At 35.3% G+C, this 19784-nt stretch overlaps 3 protein-coding genes across 3 annotated transcripts; 1 reads left to right on the forward strand and 2 right to left on the reverse strand.

Moving 5' to 3' along the window:
• LOC18597407 (ankyrin repeat-containing protein At5g02620) lies at positions 1173-5123 on the reverse strand. The gene is made up of 3 exons (XM_007026439.2): positions 3855-5123; positions 2927-3336; positions 1173-2585 (listed from the first exon to the last, which is right to left on the reverse strand). Exons 1-3 carry the CDS (start codon positions 4417-4419, stop codon positions 1725-1727), a joined length of 1836 nt encoding a protein of 611 aa, XP_007026501.2. The 5' UTR covers positions 4420-5123; the 3' UTR covers positions 1173-1724.
• Positions 9786-11694, reverse strand: LOC18597408 (polygalacturonase). Its single transcript, XM_007026441.2, has 4 exons — positions 11254-11694; positions 10863-11152; positions 10513-10741; positions 9786-10394 (listed from the first exon to the last, which is right to left on the reverse strand). Exons 1-4 carry the CDS (start codon positions 11692-11694, stop codon positions 10176-10178), a joined length of 1179 nt encoding a protein of 392 aa, XP_007026503.2. The 3' UTR covers positions 9786-10175.
• LOC18597409 (polygalacturonase) lies at positions 16769-19306 on the forward strand. Its single transcript, XM_007026442.2, has 4 exons — positions 16769-17313; positions 17979-18268; positions 18368-18596; positions 18720-19306. The coding sequence occupies exons 1-4, from the start codon at positions 16867-16869 to the stop codon at positions 18936-18938; spliced, it is 1185 nt and encodes a 394-aa protein (XP_007026504.2). The 5' UTR covers positions 16769-16866; the 3' UTR covers positions 18939-19306.

The following is a 19784-nucleotide window of genomic DNA, read 5'->3' on the forward strand; positions in this document are numbered from 1 at the left end:
TTAAGTAACGCCTAAGTCACATTTACTAACAAGTCACGCAATACTTTATCAGAAACTAGTCACGTAATGTCTCATCAAAAACTAGTCACGCAATACCCAAAGTTAGTCACACAATGTCTTATCAGAAATTAGTCACACAATGCTTTATCAAAAACTAGTCACGCAATACCTATTAACTAGTCACATAATACCTTATCAGAAACTAGTCACGCAATGTCTTATCAAAAATTAGTCACGCAATGCCCAAAGTCAATCACGCAATATCCAAAGTCAGTCACGTAATACCTAAAAACTAATCACATAATTCTCAAAAATCATCAAAACTACTGAATTTCATTTAACAATATCAACAACTTCAAACGATATACCATATTCTATTTAACAACATAATTAACTAATATGAATGCTCAAAATGTTTAAAAGTTTTTATTCATATATCAAAAATACTCTAAAATGCTTAAAAATGCTCAAACCGCTCACAGATTTTTTTCGTGTATCAAAAATTACTCCAAAATGCTCAAAATGCTTAAATTTTTTTCTTTCTAGTAAGAAATACTCTAGAGATGAATAGTCTGGTGAGAAAAACTTAAAAAATATGAGTCAGTTTGAAACTTAAACTTAAACATATTTGACCCGTTAATAAATTTCGAATTGAGACCCGAAACTAAATAAATAGGTCAATTTCATTAAAGATAATTTTATCTAAATTTTAAATCTCTTTACTAAAAACAGTTAAAATTATGAAGAGATCTATTGTCAAAAACATGTTATACATAAAACCCATTTAAAAAAAAAAACTTATTAAAAACTGTAACAAGCAGGAAGTGATAAGCTGGTTGGTTGTCTCAATTAGTAATATTTTTTTAATGCGTACAAATTCCTAGTCATTTTTATAAGCTGGTGAGATATGCTTGGAGTTGGAGCCGACCCTTTTTCTTTCTCTGTTGTTTGTATAAGAATTAATACTCCTAGACGACTCCCTGATTACGTGCTTTAACATCAATGTTAACAGGGTACACTCAAGCTCAAACATCGCACGTCTCCTGTTGGTCAAAGCTTTAGACTGTAAGAACAAATCAATATTTCCATAGCTGTAAGACCTTGTTTCCTGCTTCATCTAAGCCTCTGAGGGTTCTTCTGGAACATAATGCAGACACAGCGGAAACATCTAATAAGATAGATAAAAACATATGTTTATAAGCTGTTCTCCTTAATAACTGGTCAATTTCTCTTCGGCAAGGTCCAACAAGCTGGTCATGTATAAATTCCAAGTACTCAACGTATAGCCCAGAACAATGCCATCAGGATAGGCTCTTCTATACTAACTATATGAAGATCAGAAAATGGAGATTATATTATGAACTTGAAACCAAGCTCACGATTACATGATCTTTGTTTACAATTCTTGGTCTTCAGCCGAATCTGCTAAAGGTCTAAAATGCAAATTCAGCTCCAGATCCAAGTGAAAACTAGTAACCCAAGTCGCCCCTTGCAATGAAGCCCTCATGCAAAAGAACATTTCAGCCACCAGCAACAAGATGGCAGTCCAGATGCTATCTTCCTTCGATTGATCAATCCAAGTAATTATTTCAACTCTTCATACTCACTAGAATATGGAATACTTGAGCCAAGTACATACAATTCATAATAACTACTAGAGCTCAAGCAGCTGATGGAACAAAAGGCCATGGCTTTGATCTCTACACGGTCAATTCCTCCAGGGCTTAAAGCGCATACATCCTTTTATATTCACTATTCAGGATCTCAGGATCTGAAGCCATAGACATGGAGAAAGAACGGGAACGACTCTCAGCCTTCCTTATACTCCTCAACTTTGACTCCTCCATTCTATGTAAAATGACAAAATAACACATCGAGCCAATTGTAGTAAGCATGATTGAGCTGCCAATTACAGTCGCACACACAGCAAGCCATCTAGACTGTTTCCCCACCACCACATATGTCAGAGAAATAAATGCAACTGAAATGAAAAGGCACGCCAGCCACATGAGCTTGTTAATTACAAACACAAGTTGCTTCTTTGCCTTCTGTTCAATGACAACCACCGATGTCTGGACAACGACAACAGCCAAGGAGATGAACAATGCGAGGCTGTCAAAGACAAAGAAGACAATAAATGGTGTCTTGTTAGCTATATGAGCTTGTCCAAGTGAAACCCCCTCTTTCATATCCTCAACATACTGTCCGGGAACAGTAAAGATGGCAGCGAAAGCAACAGTCGCAATGAGAACAGCAACGACAGTTGCGGAGTTTATAGCATTGTTTAGGCCGCTAATGTGGAGTTTCTTTAGTCTCTTTGCAATCTTTTGCACCCTGAAACCAGTCTGACGAGTTTGTTGGAGCTGGGACTGGACATCATGTTTTATGTCACTGACAGTTTGCTTTAGTTGTTTTGCTGCATTTGGGGGCTTTCCATGGTCCTTAGAATTGGTTGCTCCTGCTTCCTTTAAGATCGAGACAAGTTCAGGGGTTCCCATTTTTTCTGCAAGGTCAAGTGGGCTTTCCCCTGCCTTGTTTGTCGCGTTGATGTTTATACGCTCAACTGATAACAAACAACGTACAATCTGCACAGCAAGTGAATACAAACTTTATAACCAATTGGTGGAAGATCATGTTTCGGAATACACTACTTACATAATACAACTGAAAAATTCCATAATCAGTCAGAGAAGGTTTTCCAAGTGAGGACTCAAAATAAAAAAACCAAACAAGATATCTATCTTCATGCACTGAATTCTGAATTACATTTTTTTTTTTGCACAAGTTTAGCCAACAACCTAGAGATACTACGTTTTATTGTAAATGGGGCTGAAGAACCTAGCACTTACTTTCATTTAACCGTAGCAGTTATTAATAGATAATTTTGAAAATTATCTACAATAAAAGATAATGAATAAGAAAGCACCTCAGTATGGCCCTTCTTTATTGCGATATGCAATGCAGTATTTCCTCTATTATCTTCCAAACCCAAAACTGAGGGATCAGGTTTCAACAATTCCAGCACTATCTCCTCATTTTGACCTTTCACAGCCATATGTAGTGCAGTTTGGCCCTTTCTGTCTACCCTAAAACCAGTACTAGGATCCTTGCTAAGCAAGGATTTCACTACTTCCAAGTGCCCATTCCTTGCTGCTGAATGGAGGACAGTTTTACCATTGTTCCTTGCTATCTTAGCAAGGTCTGAGTCAGTTTCTAGAAGAAGATTGACTACATCAATGTGCCCTTTTGCAGCGGCTGTGTGTAGGGCAGTTGTACAAGATAAATCTGTAGTCATGGCCGAGTTCGGGAAGGTACCCAAAAGTTCCTCTAGCACTTCTGCAAGAATGTTTTGGTCAAAACAATTTCAGAAACTGATAAACAAAAAAAAAGGATTGTTTGGGCAAAGTGGGCGTGAGAATTATAAGAACAAAAAAAGGGAACGTCATTATAAAATGCTGCATGTAGGAGCCAACTGATCAGCAAGAAAGAGTTTAAGTCTTTTATCAAATGTAAAATGGAATAAGTAAATTTCAGGTATCCTACTATCACAAGCAAATTACCAGAAAAGAAAATTAAGAATGGAAATGGACTCACAAAGGAAGAACCAAGCCCCTGGATGGGCTACAATCTGTGTTTAGCAAGCTATAGCATCATAGAAATCACGTACATGTCTAAGGTTAGTATCTCAATAAATTTCACAAAGATAAGGACAGTGCACAAGAGATTACAGAAGTTGTTTGCAAATATACAAACTTAGAAATTCTATCACACCTACTGATGGCCCCATTCTTAAAATGTTACTTCTAAAGGAATGAGGAATATGAAACACAAAATGTAGATCAGTGAACTCGTACCAACATGACCCTGCTTGGCTGCGACATGGAATGGATCATAGCCGTTCCGGGCAGTGATGGATGCAGTCTCAAGATCCATATGTTTCAACATCTCTGCAACAATAACAGCTTGACCATTCTCTGCTGCAACATAAAGGGGAGTTTCCCCTTCTAGGTTTTGTTTGGCCAAAAATTCCTTGGCATTAGGACCATCAGAGTTCTGAAGAATCTCCCTAACTCTAGATAAATTCCCTGTTCTTGCTGCCAAATGAAGAGGCGAATCACCCCTTTTTCCTGGAGACTCCCTATTCTTCCTGCGTTCACCTGCGCCAATGAAGCTCAGCTGCCTCTCCATTACCACACGAAAGCTCTTCTGCTTCTCCATAACGCCCCGAAAACTCTTCTGTTTTACCATCAATCCATGACCACTGGGCTGTCTGTCATTTGTAACACCACGAAAACTTAATTGCTTTTCCACCACTCCTCGAGCGGTAGACTGTTTAAAACTTTGCTGCTTCTCCATGCATCCTTGAGAAGATGACTGTTTTTCTGTCGTTACAGCATGAAAACTCTGCTGTTTTTCCATGATCGAATGCAGTATCTCACGGAGTTATCAACAACTCTCCTTTATGTTGTTTGAAAACCTTGGCTTATTTCAGAACCACAAATTATGGACTTTTCTCCATGATCAGAAGCGAATCTGAAGCTCTTGTTTTGGGTCCTAGTTCTGGGAACTCCTATCCCACACAAGTATCTCTATATCCCCATGATTGACAAACTGATTGCCCAAAATTTCCCTATATAAAATCACTTTCCTTTCCTATAACTAGAAGAAACCCAGTTTCCCAGGCTTTTGAAAGACGGATACAACCTTCAGCAGTAATATCCAAAACAGAAAAATATTCCTCGTGGTAAAAAGTTGAATTCTTTAAACGAAAAGCTTATTCTAAGCCAAACCAAAAATAACCCAGAAGCAGTGCACTAGTGATGATCTATTAAAAACGGACCCTTTACACGGTTTCATACAAAGACAAGACATGATGGTGAGTGATGCTCAATACCTTTGATTTGAAGCTCAAAACATGGAGATTGATGCAATAAATGAAATCCCAAAGTTGAGAAATCCTCTCTGAAAATTGATTTCTCAAAGAAAATCAGCAGATCGAACTTTGTATTTTATTCTATCAGAGCCACCAGAGAGGTAGGAGTGAGAGGTGTGCCATTAGAAAAAGAAATAACAGCTACCAGTAACCAACCACGCTTTTCCATTTAAATACCACCAACTTTTCTAGTGCAAGCACATATATTGCTTTTTTTACCAGTTAAAGTTTTAACGCTTCTGTTTTTCTCACTATGTTTTCCTCTGTTTTCAACTTGAAGATATTACTAGAGTTGTACTAGTGGTATTTGTCCCCTGCCAGCTGCTTGCGATGAACTCAGAATAAATAAGGTGCTTATCTCAACTTACCAAAAGTTGACAACGCTGTCTTTGAATTTCATTTACTAATCTGCTTTCTATATTCACCACGAAGATTTTGACCTGTACCTTCCATTTAATTCAAAGGAAAATACAAATATACTTAATACTGTTGAATTACTAATGATCAGATTAAATTTACTCATTCACCTGCAGACAAGGATCCTGGTAATAATCTTAACAAAACGAAAGCGGTAAGGGCTTTGGTTTGGTTCCTATTCCCGTTGCCTTGCAATTGGATATAGCCGCCAATGTTGTCTGGTCTTGTAGAGGACACTAATTAGGAGTACACAACAAAATGACAGGTGGGGTGGGGAAATAATGGCGATGGGGCTGCGATGCAATTGGCGCCCCCACAATGTGCAGAAATAGAATAAGCTTTTTGGGGAAAAGGGCATTAAGCTAAGCGCCTGCCTACCACCATCACAAAACAAACAATACCATACAAAACAAGCCATCAATCATGGAGTCACACCGACCGTCCTACTGACTGTTACAGGTTACATACTAAAGTATTGCTTTCCTTGCCAGAATCACCCCACCACAATGCCCTTTTTCATTGCTTTAATGCTTTGAGTCACTAATGGTGGCGTTTGGTACGGAAAATAACTATGCTATTTTCCTTTTATTCTCATGCAAATCTTATTCTCTTATTTGGTTGTCAAATAAAATGAGGAATAGAAATTCCTCAAGTATAGTAATTCTGTCAACTTGAATTTAACTTTGAAATGGGTAATACCTATGCCTTCTTTGGTTTTATATATTTCGTGACTCATGAAATAAGTTTGAAATGTTTAATAATTAAAATACTCTCAATAGATTTATAAAATCACAACTTTGTCTCATATAAAAAGTTTTAATTTTTTTTCTCTCTTTCTCCTCTCTCAACCCATCTTCCCTTGTCTACCCCTTCTCTCTCTCAACTGTTCTCTCACCCTGTCCGTCTTCCCCTCTTCTCACCCGTCTTCCCCTCTCTCTCAGCTGCTCTCTCACCCGTCCATCAGATCTGGCAATGGGAAGATTCAAAAGAAGATCCAGCTAGATTTGGCCTTTGAGGCCAGATTTGGCAGTAGGAAGCACTAGGTCTGGTGCTTCCCAACCAGATCCCATGATTGGATCTAGCACTCCACGACCAGATCCAATCACAGGGAAGAGCTGATTTGGCACCGTAGTGGCCAGATCTGACCATATGGTATGCCAGATTGACGTTTTAATACACTGGTCGCCTTTTCGACGATCAGCATATGAAGAAGAAAAAAAAATTATTTATAAAATTTAAAATATTAATATTTTATATATAATTTAAATATTATTAGTATTAATATGATTAAAATATTATAATATTAATATTTTAAATTATTAATGTTTTATTTATTAAATTATTAATATATTAAATTTTTAATGAGTATAAATAAAAAATAAAAATTTATTAATATTTTAATCATAACAATATTAAATTATAAAATAAAATATTAATAATTAAATTATACTAAATTATTGATATTTAAATTATTAATTATTAATATTTTAATTAATTATAAATTATTAATATTTAAAAAATAAAATAAAAATAAAAAATTATATATATAATAAAGGGTATTTTTATTTTTTTATTTTCTATTCTTTTCTTATTTCAAAGTTATTGTTACCAACCAAACTCTGTAATAAGTCATAATAATTATTCTTGCTTGATTCCATTCATCATGACAAACTACGTATTACTTATTCTATTCTATTTTCATCTCATTCTATTTCTACATAATAATTATTTTATTCTATTTTTATCTATTCTGCGAACTAGACTTGCCGGAATGGTTATAAAATTTATCACAAATGTGTGAATTTCATACCTTTTTTTATTGGTTTATCCATCTTCTTTCTCCTGTTTTTTTTTTCTTTCTTTTCTTTTTATAACTGTTGTTACAGGAGTTTGTGGCAGACAATTTGGGACAAGAATCTAAACTTCAAGGATAACATCTCCACCCCATTCAGTATCTCCTGTTTTCTAAAGATTTACTAGCATATAGCATCCATTATAAACCACTGCTGCATGTCATTAATTGTTCATAGCTATATTATTAATTATTTGATTAATTTTTGTTTTTTCTCTTCTTGACAAAGATAAGATGGAATTGTATCGATAGCCCAAATTAAAGTAGCATAAATTCTTTTTTTCTTTTCTTAATAATTAGGGAGAGAAATCATTGAGATTCCTGATTTTGTAAAGTCACTTGCACCGCCCTAATGGGAATCTAGAAGGAGAACAATGTTGAATATATCGTTAGTTACAGTTTATCTTTCTTTCTTGGTTCCCTTTCTGATATAAGAAAAATATGGTTTTGAATATGAAATGAGAAGAAAATGGGATGCCCGTGTGATGATGTGAATGTGCATGATAGAGCTTAATTGCGAAATAAAGTTGTTGGCCATAGATTTGTATAATCCAAAACTTGAATCATAGTGAAACCAGCTGCAACAAGGGTCCTGTAATTTCTAGAACAGGCCCCACTTGTTTTGTCTTTATTAATTAATCTGATATGATTGGACAGGGTCAAACTTGCGATCTTCGTCGTCAAGTCGGAGATCAGGTCATATGCTCCCACTGCTACTTTTTCTTTCCTCTGATAGTTGATTCTAGTGCGTTATCATTAATATCACTGTCTGTTAAAATCATTTATATAATAATAATAATAATAATAATAATAAAGAGTTCAACCAAAATTCAAAGACATTCACAACTGCTGCACTCGGAAGCTGCAGCTTCAATCTTTTCAAAAGCTTGAAGCCCTATCATACTGTATACGTTGTAGTATATATAAATAACGTGTACATTACAGAGAGAGAGAAATAACAAAAAGGAACAAGAGTCATTATTTTAATGTTATTTTATAGTTATATATGTGTATAGTATGATTAGACTATTGCAGGTAACCGACGTTGTTAAAATATGGGAAGAATTGACATTTACCTAAAATTTAATGTGAATTATCATATATTCGGCTGAACGCTGTTTGATGCATTGAAGTCAAATACAATCAAACTCTTTCAAGTAATAGTATACTTGGTATTCAATGAGATGATGATACAGAAGAAAAATATGATCAAGTGCAGAGAAATCAAGTAATTAATAAACAATTAAGAGACGCAAATTAAGAAACGGAGCAGTGGTGGACGGTGGGGGCAAAGCAAAGCATTAACCACGCGTTGTCAGACAAACACAAATTACTAGGCTGCGGACTGAGGGCTCATCATTCACGAATTTTGGACTGATACGCATGCAACTCCATTTTTACTACACTCTCTCTATTTCTTAATACTATATAAATTAATTTCGCCAGAGATTTACATGGACGGATAATTGGTCATGGATTCATGGTATGTATCTACGACTACTCTACATTAGACTTGTTAAAATGAGTCTAATCTATTAAATCGGTTTTTTTTTATTAAGTATGAGATGGATCGGGTCTGACAATTTAGATCAACATTAAAATCAAGTCTAAATGAGTCAACCCATCTAATCAGTGGGTTGAGACGAGTTAACCTTGTGAGTAAAAAATTTTTTTTTAATTAATTTAATAATTTTATATATTTAATTATATAAAATTAATAATTTAGCTACTAATGGTATTTCTTATTTTATATATTTCAATGTCTTTAATCTTTACTTGTTAAATTAATAATTTTAGTTTAGATTAAAACTTATTATCTCTTTTTCTTTTATGGTAATATATATTAAATGATAAATTGATAATGATTCAGACCTTAAGATATCATTGCAGTCTAAATAAGATTTAAATATTTTACTTGAGGATGAGAATTGAGGAGGATAGAAATGAATTTTGAAGTTTTTATTATTTAGTTATATACTTATATTTATGGGATGGTAATTTGTGTTAAAGATTTAAACTTTATTTATATATTATATTTGTTTAATTATATTTGACATAATTTATTTGTTTATAACATGTTTTTATATTCAATTATAGATTAAATTATAGAACAAATTTATTGATAAAAAATTTATTAAGTAGAATTATAAAAATAATTTTTTTTTAAAAAAAAAGAAAGGGGTTGACCGAACTCGATCTATGGGCTAGGAAAGAGTGGGTTGAGTTGAAATTTTGATAGCTCATGTAAAAAATGAACTGATCTAACCCATTTCATATTTTCTCAACTCACAATAACTTGAGCCAAACCGGACCAACTCATATTGACACCTCTACTCTACATCCTAATATGGAAAAATATTCCTAATGTCTATTTTATTACTATTGCTGTCAGTCCAACTTTGACGCAGCCATTCCCCAAATCCAAATACTTGTGTTTTTACCCTAAGTGGCACATCTTACCATTAGTGAGTATAAAAATTAATTGTTCCTACCACATAAAAGCTGTGGCCCAATACATCTTTCAGGTTGAATTGTCGCATTAATGTTAATAAATAAGCATCGAAATCGACACAAACAAGGTTTATTACTTTCTGTATGATATAGATTTGAGGACTGGGCCAACAACAATCTGTCAAAGTGGGCCTCGCTCCCTCCCACCATCTTCCACTTTTCTCTTTCATTGTGGCCCTGAGACCAAGATATGAAGGTATGATATGAATTCTAGAGCCCGATGAAGCACCTGCTTCTTACCTTGTCGGTAAACTTGGCCCAGTTCTAAATATGCAGCCTATCCCACAAAAAGCTCTAACCGCGCTTTCTTCCTTTGACTGCTTCGCCCTTAAAAACCATGGAACAATGAAAAGGAACACAACACTCAAACCATGTAAGTTTTAATAATTGCTTCCATGCCGAGTGCGAACCTACTACCGATCCTAACAGCTTACATAAGTTTACTAGTATACAACAAAGTAATTATAAGCAGCTCTTGGGCACAACTACTCCTCTGCTGGTTCCCCCTACGTTTTTGCAGGACGACGTAGCTGCTTTATTCATGTATGTGAGCTTTATGTCATGTAGAGTGATCCCCCTGCATGGACTGCTACGGCTGCAATCAAATGTAACTGCTTCCTGCGTTGCAGATGTTCCTCTTATGTTTTTGTATGTCACTCCGCTAATCTTCACTCCTGAGCTCTGTTAATTAATCAAGGTGGCCATAGAAAAAGTTAAATAATGAACTCAAAACCTACACTTAAATTTAACTAAAACGATATCTTCAGAAGATCAAGTTATGTATACATGTATGCCATACCTGACTAGGACAACCTTGATTGCTGGGACAGTAATTTTGATCGATGATGATGGGGTTTTTAACATTGTTCATGATGATGTTGTCGAAGACAACGTTTTTCACAAACCCATTGCTTGGTCTCGCCCATGTCTTAATCCGTACCCCGTTATCTGATCCACTAAAAACTGAATTTGTCAATGTCACGTTCTGAACACCAGCTTCATTGAGATCCCGTCCGAGACTGCCGATGCTGTCGCATTCAAAAATCACAAACTATTAATGCACTCGATAATTATCATCAACTAATGCTTGCTGATCAAAATCCATGTTGGCCCAATATATTAATTAAATGATCTCTCAGATGTACGTACCTTACGCCATGTCCAGGGCCACACTTGATGGAGGTCATTACCAGGTTCCTGGTGCCTGGACCAATCGATATGCAATCGTCTCCAGTTTGAAGGGTGCTTCCAGTGATTGTCAAGCCCGTTGAGGACTGGACGTGGATACCATCAGTGTTGGGGCTTTGGTCCGGAGCATAAAGCTTCACGTTTTGAACCTTCACATCGTTGCAAGTGTTGATCACAAAGTGAGTGAGCTGACTGTTGATGGAGGTTAAGCCGCTGACTAAAATGTTGTTAGCCCAATTGAATGTTATGGACTGCAATAGGACCGAGCAAATTGAATTGATTAATTGCTAATAACTTTGGGACGCTTCAGTTAAAAATGTATATATAATAATTATTTAAACAACAAACGTACCCGTGCTCCAACAGGGCAATTCTTTCCAGATCTCCTGCATGTCCAAAAGCCAGCTCCCTTTGCATCAAGAGTGCCGCCGATTACCGAAACGCTGTTCACCTTAATGAACAAGATCCAGTAGCCAGAGTTCCCAAGTGCACGATAATCGGTAGGAGCAACAATTGTGCCGTCTATTTGAACTGTAATTCTGTTCCTGCAAGGGCCTCTAAATACCACGGCCTTGACCAAGTAGCGCCCTTTCGGAACGTAAATTGTGGCTGCTGTAGCTGACTTGCATGCAGCTGCCCATGCCTTGAGGAACGGCTGGGTCGAGTCAGTTTTTCCATCTGGTTTTGCACCATACTTGATCAAATTGATACTGTACGCTGCATATGAACTAGTTCCGCAGAAGAAGAGGAGGTAGAATAATATTGCACAAGACACAACAAGCTTAGGCGCCATTTAATTATACTATAAGTATATGAGAGAGGCAGTTGATGAATCCAACGATTGGCGGTTGGAGCTATTTATACGGAAGGACTCTGCATGTTATTTCATTGCTCTATTTAATTATAATATAGCTAGGGTCAAACTAATTTTAATTAATTTGCACGTCCATGGTTTGTGGTACTAGCGTTGCGTATGATATGTACGGAGGCATGTGATAAGCTATTAAGCAATCATTTGGTTTAATATATATATATATATATAGAGAGAGAGAGAGAGAGAGAGAGAGACAACATGCTAAGCCATGTGAATGTGATGATGCATCCGTTTCTTCAGGAAGTATATATGTTAGATATGGTGAGCCTAGACTAATTTGAACAAGTACCGTTTCTCATGAACGAAGGCGATCATGTACAGATCAGAAACCACTCGCATTAATTATTGGTTCTTGCATGCGTCACTTCTTTAGTCATTATTCAAGTTAAAGCAAATTTGCATGGTAGCAGCAGATCAGATGCCATCCATATATTTTCCCATTGCTGGCTGCTGCTAACTGCTAAGAGAAAGAAACAGGCACTCTAGCCTAATTTGATCATTATCTAATAGGTATAGCTAGCTAGCAAGTCCAGCAAATCAAGTTTTGATAACATCCACAATCTTTTTAATGGAAGAGAGATTCATAAAAGGTTTCTTTCTGTTTCAATTAATTGATCTTAGCCGGCCCTTTTGCATATTTGAGTTTGGCCATGTTAATTTGTTCGAGGAGCAATATCTTTTTTTTTTTTTTATCATTTTTTCTATTGAGATTGAGTGACGCCAATCCCATAATCGATCACCTCCATTCAAAGTTAAGCACACATGGATTATCTTCCCTTAATCCTCAATGCCATACATTCTTTCCTTTTCCTATATGTTTACGCTAATATATACATTCATTAGAGATCAAGAGATGCGCCATGCATGCCACATCTTCATTCCCTTCAATTCTCACCATGATTAACTCATGAAGATAGCTTAAGCACAAGGAAAGATCGATCCTGCCCGTAATTAAGCTTGCTTACTTGCTTGATTTACAGGGTTATTCAGTTCCCTAGTCAATATAGTTATAGTATCAATACCATTTACCTTTTCCATCAGCTTGTGCAAGAAGAAATCCCCATGTGGCCAACTCCAATTCAAGGGAATAAAACCCTTTCCGCACACATTAGGGCCGTTCTTAGTTGAATTCGATTACTTGAAGTCTAATAGTTGTTTACTGTGCTTCATTTGCTACAAGCAATTGACTTAATAGTTAGAGTTAGGAGTATTGGGAGCAAATCCATTAAGTTATATACATATGTCATCGTTCGGTACATATGCATGATTGGGCATGAATTTCCATCAAAATTGCCGGTCCATATTAGATAGAGAAGCTTTGCTTCATACATATGAGAAAAGACAATGTGCTCATCATTGTAATTAACTAATAATTACTGTTTATGTAAACTTGTTGATGGCTATATATATATAGAAGTCTAATTTGCTGTTTTGCACAATCAAAATTGATTAACCTTACAACTTTGGGAGTCGGATGTAATTAGAGAGTGAGAATAAAAATTAATAAACTTTGTTCTCTTAATTACTTATGTGAGCGTTAGTCTTCAAGAAATGGCTGATACAATAATTTATATATATTAAAAATAGGGCTACATACAATTTGATTCGATTTAATTTTGGATAAAATTTTCAATTAACATATAGTAATTAGGGTTGCATATGGTTTGATTTTATTTTGGATAAAATTTTTTATTAAATTATAATACTTTGGTTTAACAAAAAACAAATTGAAATCCATTCAACTCTTTGCTTTTTAATACACTTGAGCATTTACAGGAACGGCTCAATAAGTTCAAAAGCCTAAAACGAAATATTCAATGAGACATTTTTTTATTAAAATTAAAAAAATTATTAAATTTTTATTCTTCTAACTTTTTAAAATGCAAAATTTTTATATTTTTTAAATGGCTAATACAAAATCAAACAATCAAAATTTTTAATTCAAATAAATCAACTATCACATAAAATAAAGGTAATATAACAATACAATATAAATTAAAAATTAAAGTAAAAAAGTATATAAATATTAAAACAATAGTACCTAATTATTGAATACTTATTACAAACAGCAAATAAGGTTCATAGCTTTATGAAGATAATAATATAACGGACTTCTTATATATTCTTTGGAGGAAAATTGAAATTAAAGGAAGAAGGAAAAAAAAGCAAATGAGAAAAGAAAAATTCAAAAGTAGACATTGTACATTGAAAAAGAAATAATTGATTTTATATATAGGAGAAAAAATAGTTGTTAGAAATCATTAAATATGTTGCTTGGAAATAGGAGAAATAAGTGAGAAAAAAATAGTTGTTGGAAATGATTAAATACATATGACCGTTAGTTGATTGAAAATAATATAGTATTCTAGAAATTAGAAAGTGATAGAAAATTGAGATTTATTAGACACATAATTAAGAAAGTGAGAAATAGATAATTTTATTAATTATTTTTTATTTTTATTTTTTTTAATTTTTATATATTTTTAATATAATAAATTATATTATAAAATTATAAAGCTTTCCCAAATTGTGGACCTAAAGCCCTCTTTTGGGTGGCTTTATCCAAGGGCCGACCTTAACTCATTAGTTGGTGCATGATCCCTTATTTAAAAAGTAAGATTCGAATCATTTTCCCCTAATTATAAAAAAAAAAACTCTTTGCTTTTTTATTTTATAAAAAATAAAATATATTTTGACTTGATTATGATAATTTTGATTTTTCAATTTATGGATCGAAAATAAACTGAATATATATAATTAGTATTCAAATAAGATGAAACAAAAAAAAATTAAACTAGATCGAACTTTACTGTTTGAATCGATTTTCAATATTCTCCAATTTTTTTTTTTGTTGTCAATCTTAATAGTAATCAAAAGAATTAGTTAACCTAATCATTAATGCCGCTGCTCACGGCCTAACATGCATGATCCTTGGAGGAGCAGTATGCTTGCATAAGATAAACATACTATAAGTAATATCATATTATATAAAATAAAATTTTAATATGACATTACTATCAATAATGATTTGCATGCACATGGGAAGGGAGGATCCACTAAATTAATTTCTTAGAGAACATTTTGATTAATCCAGGTTCGTGACAAGAAGTGAGGAAACACAATTTAATTAATTTGTCACATAATCATATATCAATTTTTTCTCGACTTCACTTAGTTTCCTCATGATTCTTCTTATGAACATGAAAACTACCACATGATCTACTTTGACCTAATTTGATGATAATATTAAATTCTATTATACTAATCTTTCCTTATTGATCAACCTTAATTAGTACGTTAATAAAAAAAATGCATGAACCAGATGGTTTGTGCCTAGCTCATCTAGCTAATTTAGTTTTTTATTCGTTCACACAATATATGCCTTGATAAACTGAAATTTATGTCCATTAATTAATTATCCTTCATTAGAACATGTTATTCTTGAGTAAATCAAGACTGACCAACACAATTCCTTTGTTATTTATACCATATATATATATACACCAAAGAAAGTGGCAATTGGGCACAGTGAGAAATGCCGATTTCATCTCCGTCATCTACTCCACCTGTCACGTCCCACGTTGCAAAACAATGCAACTGCAATCCAGACCGACCATGCATGTTCCAATTTTAAGAAAACCATATATATGCAACTGCAATTAATTCAGACCACGCATGTTCCAAATTCATTTCAGTTTGGTATGTTCTCATTGATATTCAATTTAGCAATAGGGAACTGCCAACACAACCCAAGGTAGGATATGGAATGCACAGGATTATTCGGTACCCAATATTGCTTGTCTGAGTCAGCCACAAAACAATAGATCAGCTTATTGCTCGGGGGGGGGGGGCATGTGATACTGATCAAACACTTTTATATATATGGATAAGCCCTTTGGCACCTGATCCTACAACTAATGTTAGTATATGTATTTATTCATTATCTAAAAGATAAAATCAACTTAATTTGTTTATTAAAAATAAGTGTACTTATTGATCTCTCAGTCAGATTAAAACTTTAGTTCTTTGGAAAAAATAAACACTCTTTTTTCGACATCAAAATCAATTAGCTTAACGTATAGAAGAGTACTGTACCTATATAAATATAAAAGGAGAAAATCTATTAGGGGTATGGCTAGCTAGCTAGGAAGGAGATGGTGATGTTGAGAGGGTTAATGAAGGAGGATTTGATCATCTGGTGATCAATCAAAGCAAGTGAAGCGCACATATAACAGACATAGTTGGGGATTTTTGCTGTGTCACGTTAGCCGCCGCTGCCTCTTCGCTTCTCTCTTAATTAATTTATGACTGCTATTAAATTAAACGGTGTTAATTTAACCTTGGAAAATTTCTCATTGCAAGCAACCATGTACATGTACATGTACATGCATCTGTCCTTTTATCTACTTTTTGGTAGAATTTTAATCCATTTTTTTATTTTGACCTTTTCGGTTGCTCATGTGCTGTACCTCCTTTTCTCTGTTTCTTCAATTCATGTCAAAATGTCATTTATTTTATTCTTTTAACGACTTTAATTACTAGAAAAGTTTAAACTTTAAAATTTTTGTTCTGCCTGGCCTTCATCACCATGTTTTGGACTGTTTCTGTTGCACACATGTTGAGAGTTGAGACAGAAATATGCTTGCAATTTCCATTAATTGCATCGAATGTGTTGCAAAGAGCCAGCCATAGGCATAAATGTGAAAATTGACGAGTACCATTCCGTCAATATTACTGTGATTGCTTGAGGATCGATTAAAAGTCGTGCATGCGAGAAAATGCAATGCTAAGCCCCTGGCATCCTGGCGGCTGGCCAGGATCATTATCCTAGTATATCTTTTTCTAAGCAACAGCAGAATGGCTTTTCATAATACTAATTATTCTTGAAATCCGGCGCAGCTTGCTTCTGATTTCTGCCAATCCATACCTCTGAACACAACATATATTCATTCAAATCTTATACTCTATAAATACCCCCTCAAACCGTTTCATCTCCCATCATCATAAGTACTTGATCAGTTTCTCTATCTCTCCCTAGATCTCTTTGTGTCTGCCATTCACATTTTCTGTCGGCTACGTAAATATACTCCTATGGCAAACACGATGACTCATCCTCCCCTTCTTTTCCTCGCACTTCTCTTTCTCTTCTTTAACTCATCAGTAGCAGCCGCCATGAAACTTAATGTGATCAGTTATGGAGCCAAAGCCGATGGCACAACTGACTCGACCAAAGCCTTTCTTGCTGCATGGACTCAAGCTTGTGCCTCGACTGTACCTGCAAGCATCTACGTACCAAAAGGGAGGTTTTTGCTACGCAATGTGGACTTTCGTGGCCAATGCAACAACGCTGCTATTTCAATACGAATCGATGGAACCCTCGTGGCTCCGATGGATTATCGGGTTATTGGAAATGTCGATAGCTGGCTTTCCTTTGAGAATGTTGATGGAGTTTCCATTTATGGTGGAAAACTTGATGGGAAGGGTACTGGCTTGTGGGCTTGCAAGAATTCAGGCAAGAGTTGCCCCTCCGGTGCTACGGTAAGTTGAATGACTAAATCAATTGCCCATACGTATCCTTTTACAATGAGTCTTGTCCAATGTCAAACTAGGAGTACTAGTTTTAGTTGCTTCAGGCTTCAGAGTGGGAGGGAAAAGGGCTTTAGATGAAGTACAGGCGTACGTTACTTCTCCAGACTTTCAGTTTGGTTCATTAAAGTTGAAGCTTTCCTACGTTTTTCAGGTATACCCAGGCCAGACTGGAATACTTGATAGTGGAATTGGATAGTCAATTCCTTTAGATTCATTTGGTTGGGGCACTTATTGTTCTAGGATAGTGGGACGTTGACGAGTAATTGTCTAATTTATAGCTTTGTTAATTAAAGAACCCCGCCAAATATATATGCATGCAATTAATCCTCCTAGTCAGCGGTTAATTTTCAGAAGAGAGTTTTTTTTTTTTTTTTGCCAATTTAAAACTACTGGCAGCCTTTCCTCTGCGAATGTGATCAATCTCTAATGCCACGATAAGCTAAGATCCAAGACAAGAGTTCATACGTAGGTCAACCATGTGCACAGGCTTGCTTTGATATATATAGCTTTCATTTCTGGACATTAGTTTTCTTTTGGTTATTTATATATGAAGTATAAATTGAGAAACAATTCAAAGCTCAATTAATTACTTGTATAATTACTTGTCAATGCAGTCACTGAGCATTAGCAATTCAAAGAACATCGTCATCATGGGATTAACATCACTAAACAGCCAGATGTTCCACATAGTCATCAATGGCTGCCACAATGTCAAAATGCAAGGAGTGAAGGTCTCTGCTCCTGGTAACAGCCCCAACACCGACGGAATTCATGTACAACTATCCAGCAGCGTCACGATCCTCAACTCCAGGATTCAAACAGGCGATGATTGCATCTCAATTGGCCCTGGTGCCACTAATCTCTGGATGGAAAACATCGCATGTGGCCCCGGTCATGGCATCAGGTAAAAGTAAACACCATCAAATATATATATAGATATCTATTCATATAAGTCGTAATTAGATTTAATAAAGACAGTGTTATGTATTCTGAAATTGTGCAGCATCGGAAGTTTGGGGAAGGACCAAATTGAGGCTGGAGTGCAGAATGTGACAGTTAAAACAGCCACATTCATCGGCACCCAGAATGGGGTGAGGATAAAATCTTGGGCCAGACCGAGCAATGGTTTTGCCAGCAATATTGTTTTCCAGCATGTTGTTATGAAAAATGTCCAGAATCCCATTGTCATCGATCAAAATTACTGCCCTGGCAACAAAAATTGTCCTGATCAGGTTCGTGAACGTTGTTTGTTGAGAATTCACTTTAATTTCAAGTTTGCTACTGATCAGTGATTATCATTTCCAATTGCAGTAATGGTGGCTAATTAGGATATATGATGTGTGTTGTTTGTACAGGTTTCTGGTGTTAAAGTTAGTGATGTAACATACCAGGACATACATGGAACATCGGCAACAGAAGTTGCAGTGAAATTCGATTGCAGTTCAAAACATCCTTGCACTGGAATAAGATTGCAAGAGGTGAAACTTACATACAAGAATGAGGCAGCTCAAGCTTCATGCAGCCACGCTGGTGGAACTGTTTCTGGTCTTGTTCAGCCCACGAGTTGTTTGTAGTTCTTGGACTGAAATTAAGCCAGCTAAGAGTAATGCAATTATTTTTGCATTGTATTAGAGGAAGAAGACTACTAGTAGTAACTAGTGAAGTAGGTGAATGAAGGTCATTGCTCTTTCAATTTGATTGCCTGTGCCTGTGGCGTTAGTGGCCCATTGGGTTAGATTGGAGCCTGGCCCTGCAATCTGCATAGTACACTGTATTACTGTACCTAAAGAAAAAGCCTATCTGGGCTTTCTTTGTAGTGAAATAATCAATATTTTATAGTATTAATTTAGCCAAATTCTAGATGTTGATTGGTTCAAAGTTTAATCGAATGTCATTAACCCATTGATGAAACAGCATTTCCGGGGATTGCTGTATATTAATATGTTTACTAGCATTCCTCTCCCTCCAGATATATTAATAGGGATAGCCTGTCCAGCCAGCATTAGCAAAGACTTTCCTTTCAAAATATGTTGTTGCCCATAAAAATTCTGCAGGCCAATCTCCAGGAACCCTTCGAACGAAGGATATTTGCAACAGTCTGCTGCAAACATTCTTTTAATGGCTGCTTGTAAACAACAAGTAATCTCTATTCTCCTTATCGCATTCGAGCATTTGACTCATTGGTTTGTGCATGATAACAGAGTAAAGTTCGAATCCCTCTTCCCCTAATTATAAAAAAAAAAAATCTCTACGCTACTTCTCAGTATTGCATAGACAACAAGAAAAAGGGAACCACATGATCTTAATTAGCCCGGACATATACTCAATCTATCCAGAATTGCCAACCATGTGATAAAAGAAATCTTGGGAACATGGCCTGGAAACCAAACCAACCAATGCTAAGGAACATGGGACATTCC

This window comes from Theobroma cacao, chromosome 5 (genome assembly GCF_000208745.1).
Source record: "Theobroma cacao cultivar B97-61/B2 chromosome 5, Criollo_cocoa_genome_V2, whole genome shotgun sequence".
NCBI classification, from domain to species: domain Eukaryota; kingdom Viridiplantae; phylum Streptophyta; class Magnoliopsida; order Malvales; family Malvaceae; genus Theobroma; species Theobroma cacao.

Bases quoted from the DNA above. Each gene is read 5' to 3' on its own strand.
- LOC18597408 (XM_007026441.2), bottom strand. From the start codon at position 11,694: ATGGCGCCTAAGCTTGTTGTGTCTTGTGCAATATTATTCTACCTCCTC. The intron at 10,742-10,862 runs GTACGTACATCT...TGAATGCGACAG, and splicing joins GGCCCTGGACATGGCGTAAG to CATCGGCAGTCTCGGACGGG. The intron at 10,395-10,512 runs GTATGGCATACA...ATTAATTAACAG, and splicing joins ATCAAGGTTGTCCTAGTCAG to AGCTCAGGAGTGAAGATTAG.
- LOC18597409 (XM_007026442.2), top strand. From the start codon at position 16,867: ATGGCAAACACGATGACTCATCCTCCCCTTCTTTTCCTCGCACTTCTC. The intron at 17,314-17,978 runs GTAAGTTGAATG...TTGTCAATGCAG, and splicing joins GTTGCCCCTCCGGTGCTACG to TCACTGAGCATTAGCAATTC. The intron at 18,269-18,367 runs GTAAAAGTAAAC...GAAATTGTGCAG, and splicing joins GGCCCCGGTCATGGCATCAG to CATCGGAAGTTTGGGGAAGG.
- LOC18597407 (XM_007026439.2), bottom strand. From the start codon at position 4,419: ATGGAAAAACAGCAGAGTTTTCATGCTGTAACGACAGAAAAACAGTCA. The intron at 3,337-3,854 runs GTACGAGTTCAC...ACATTCTTGCAG, and splicing joins AGCCAAGCAGGGTCATGTTG to AAGTGCTAGAGGAACTTTTG. The intron at 2,586-2,926 runs GTGCTTTCTTAT...CTTGCTGTGCAG, and splicing joins TAAAGAAGGGCCATACTGAG to ATTGTACGTTGTTTGTTATC.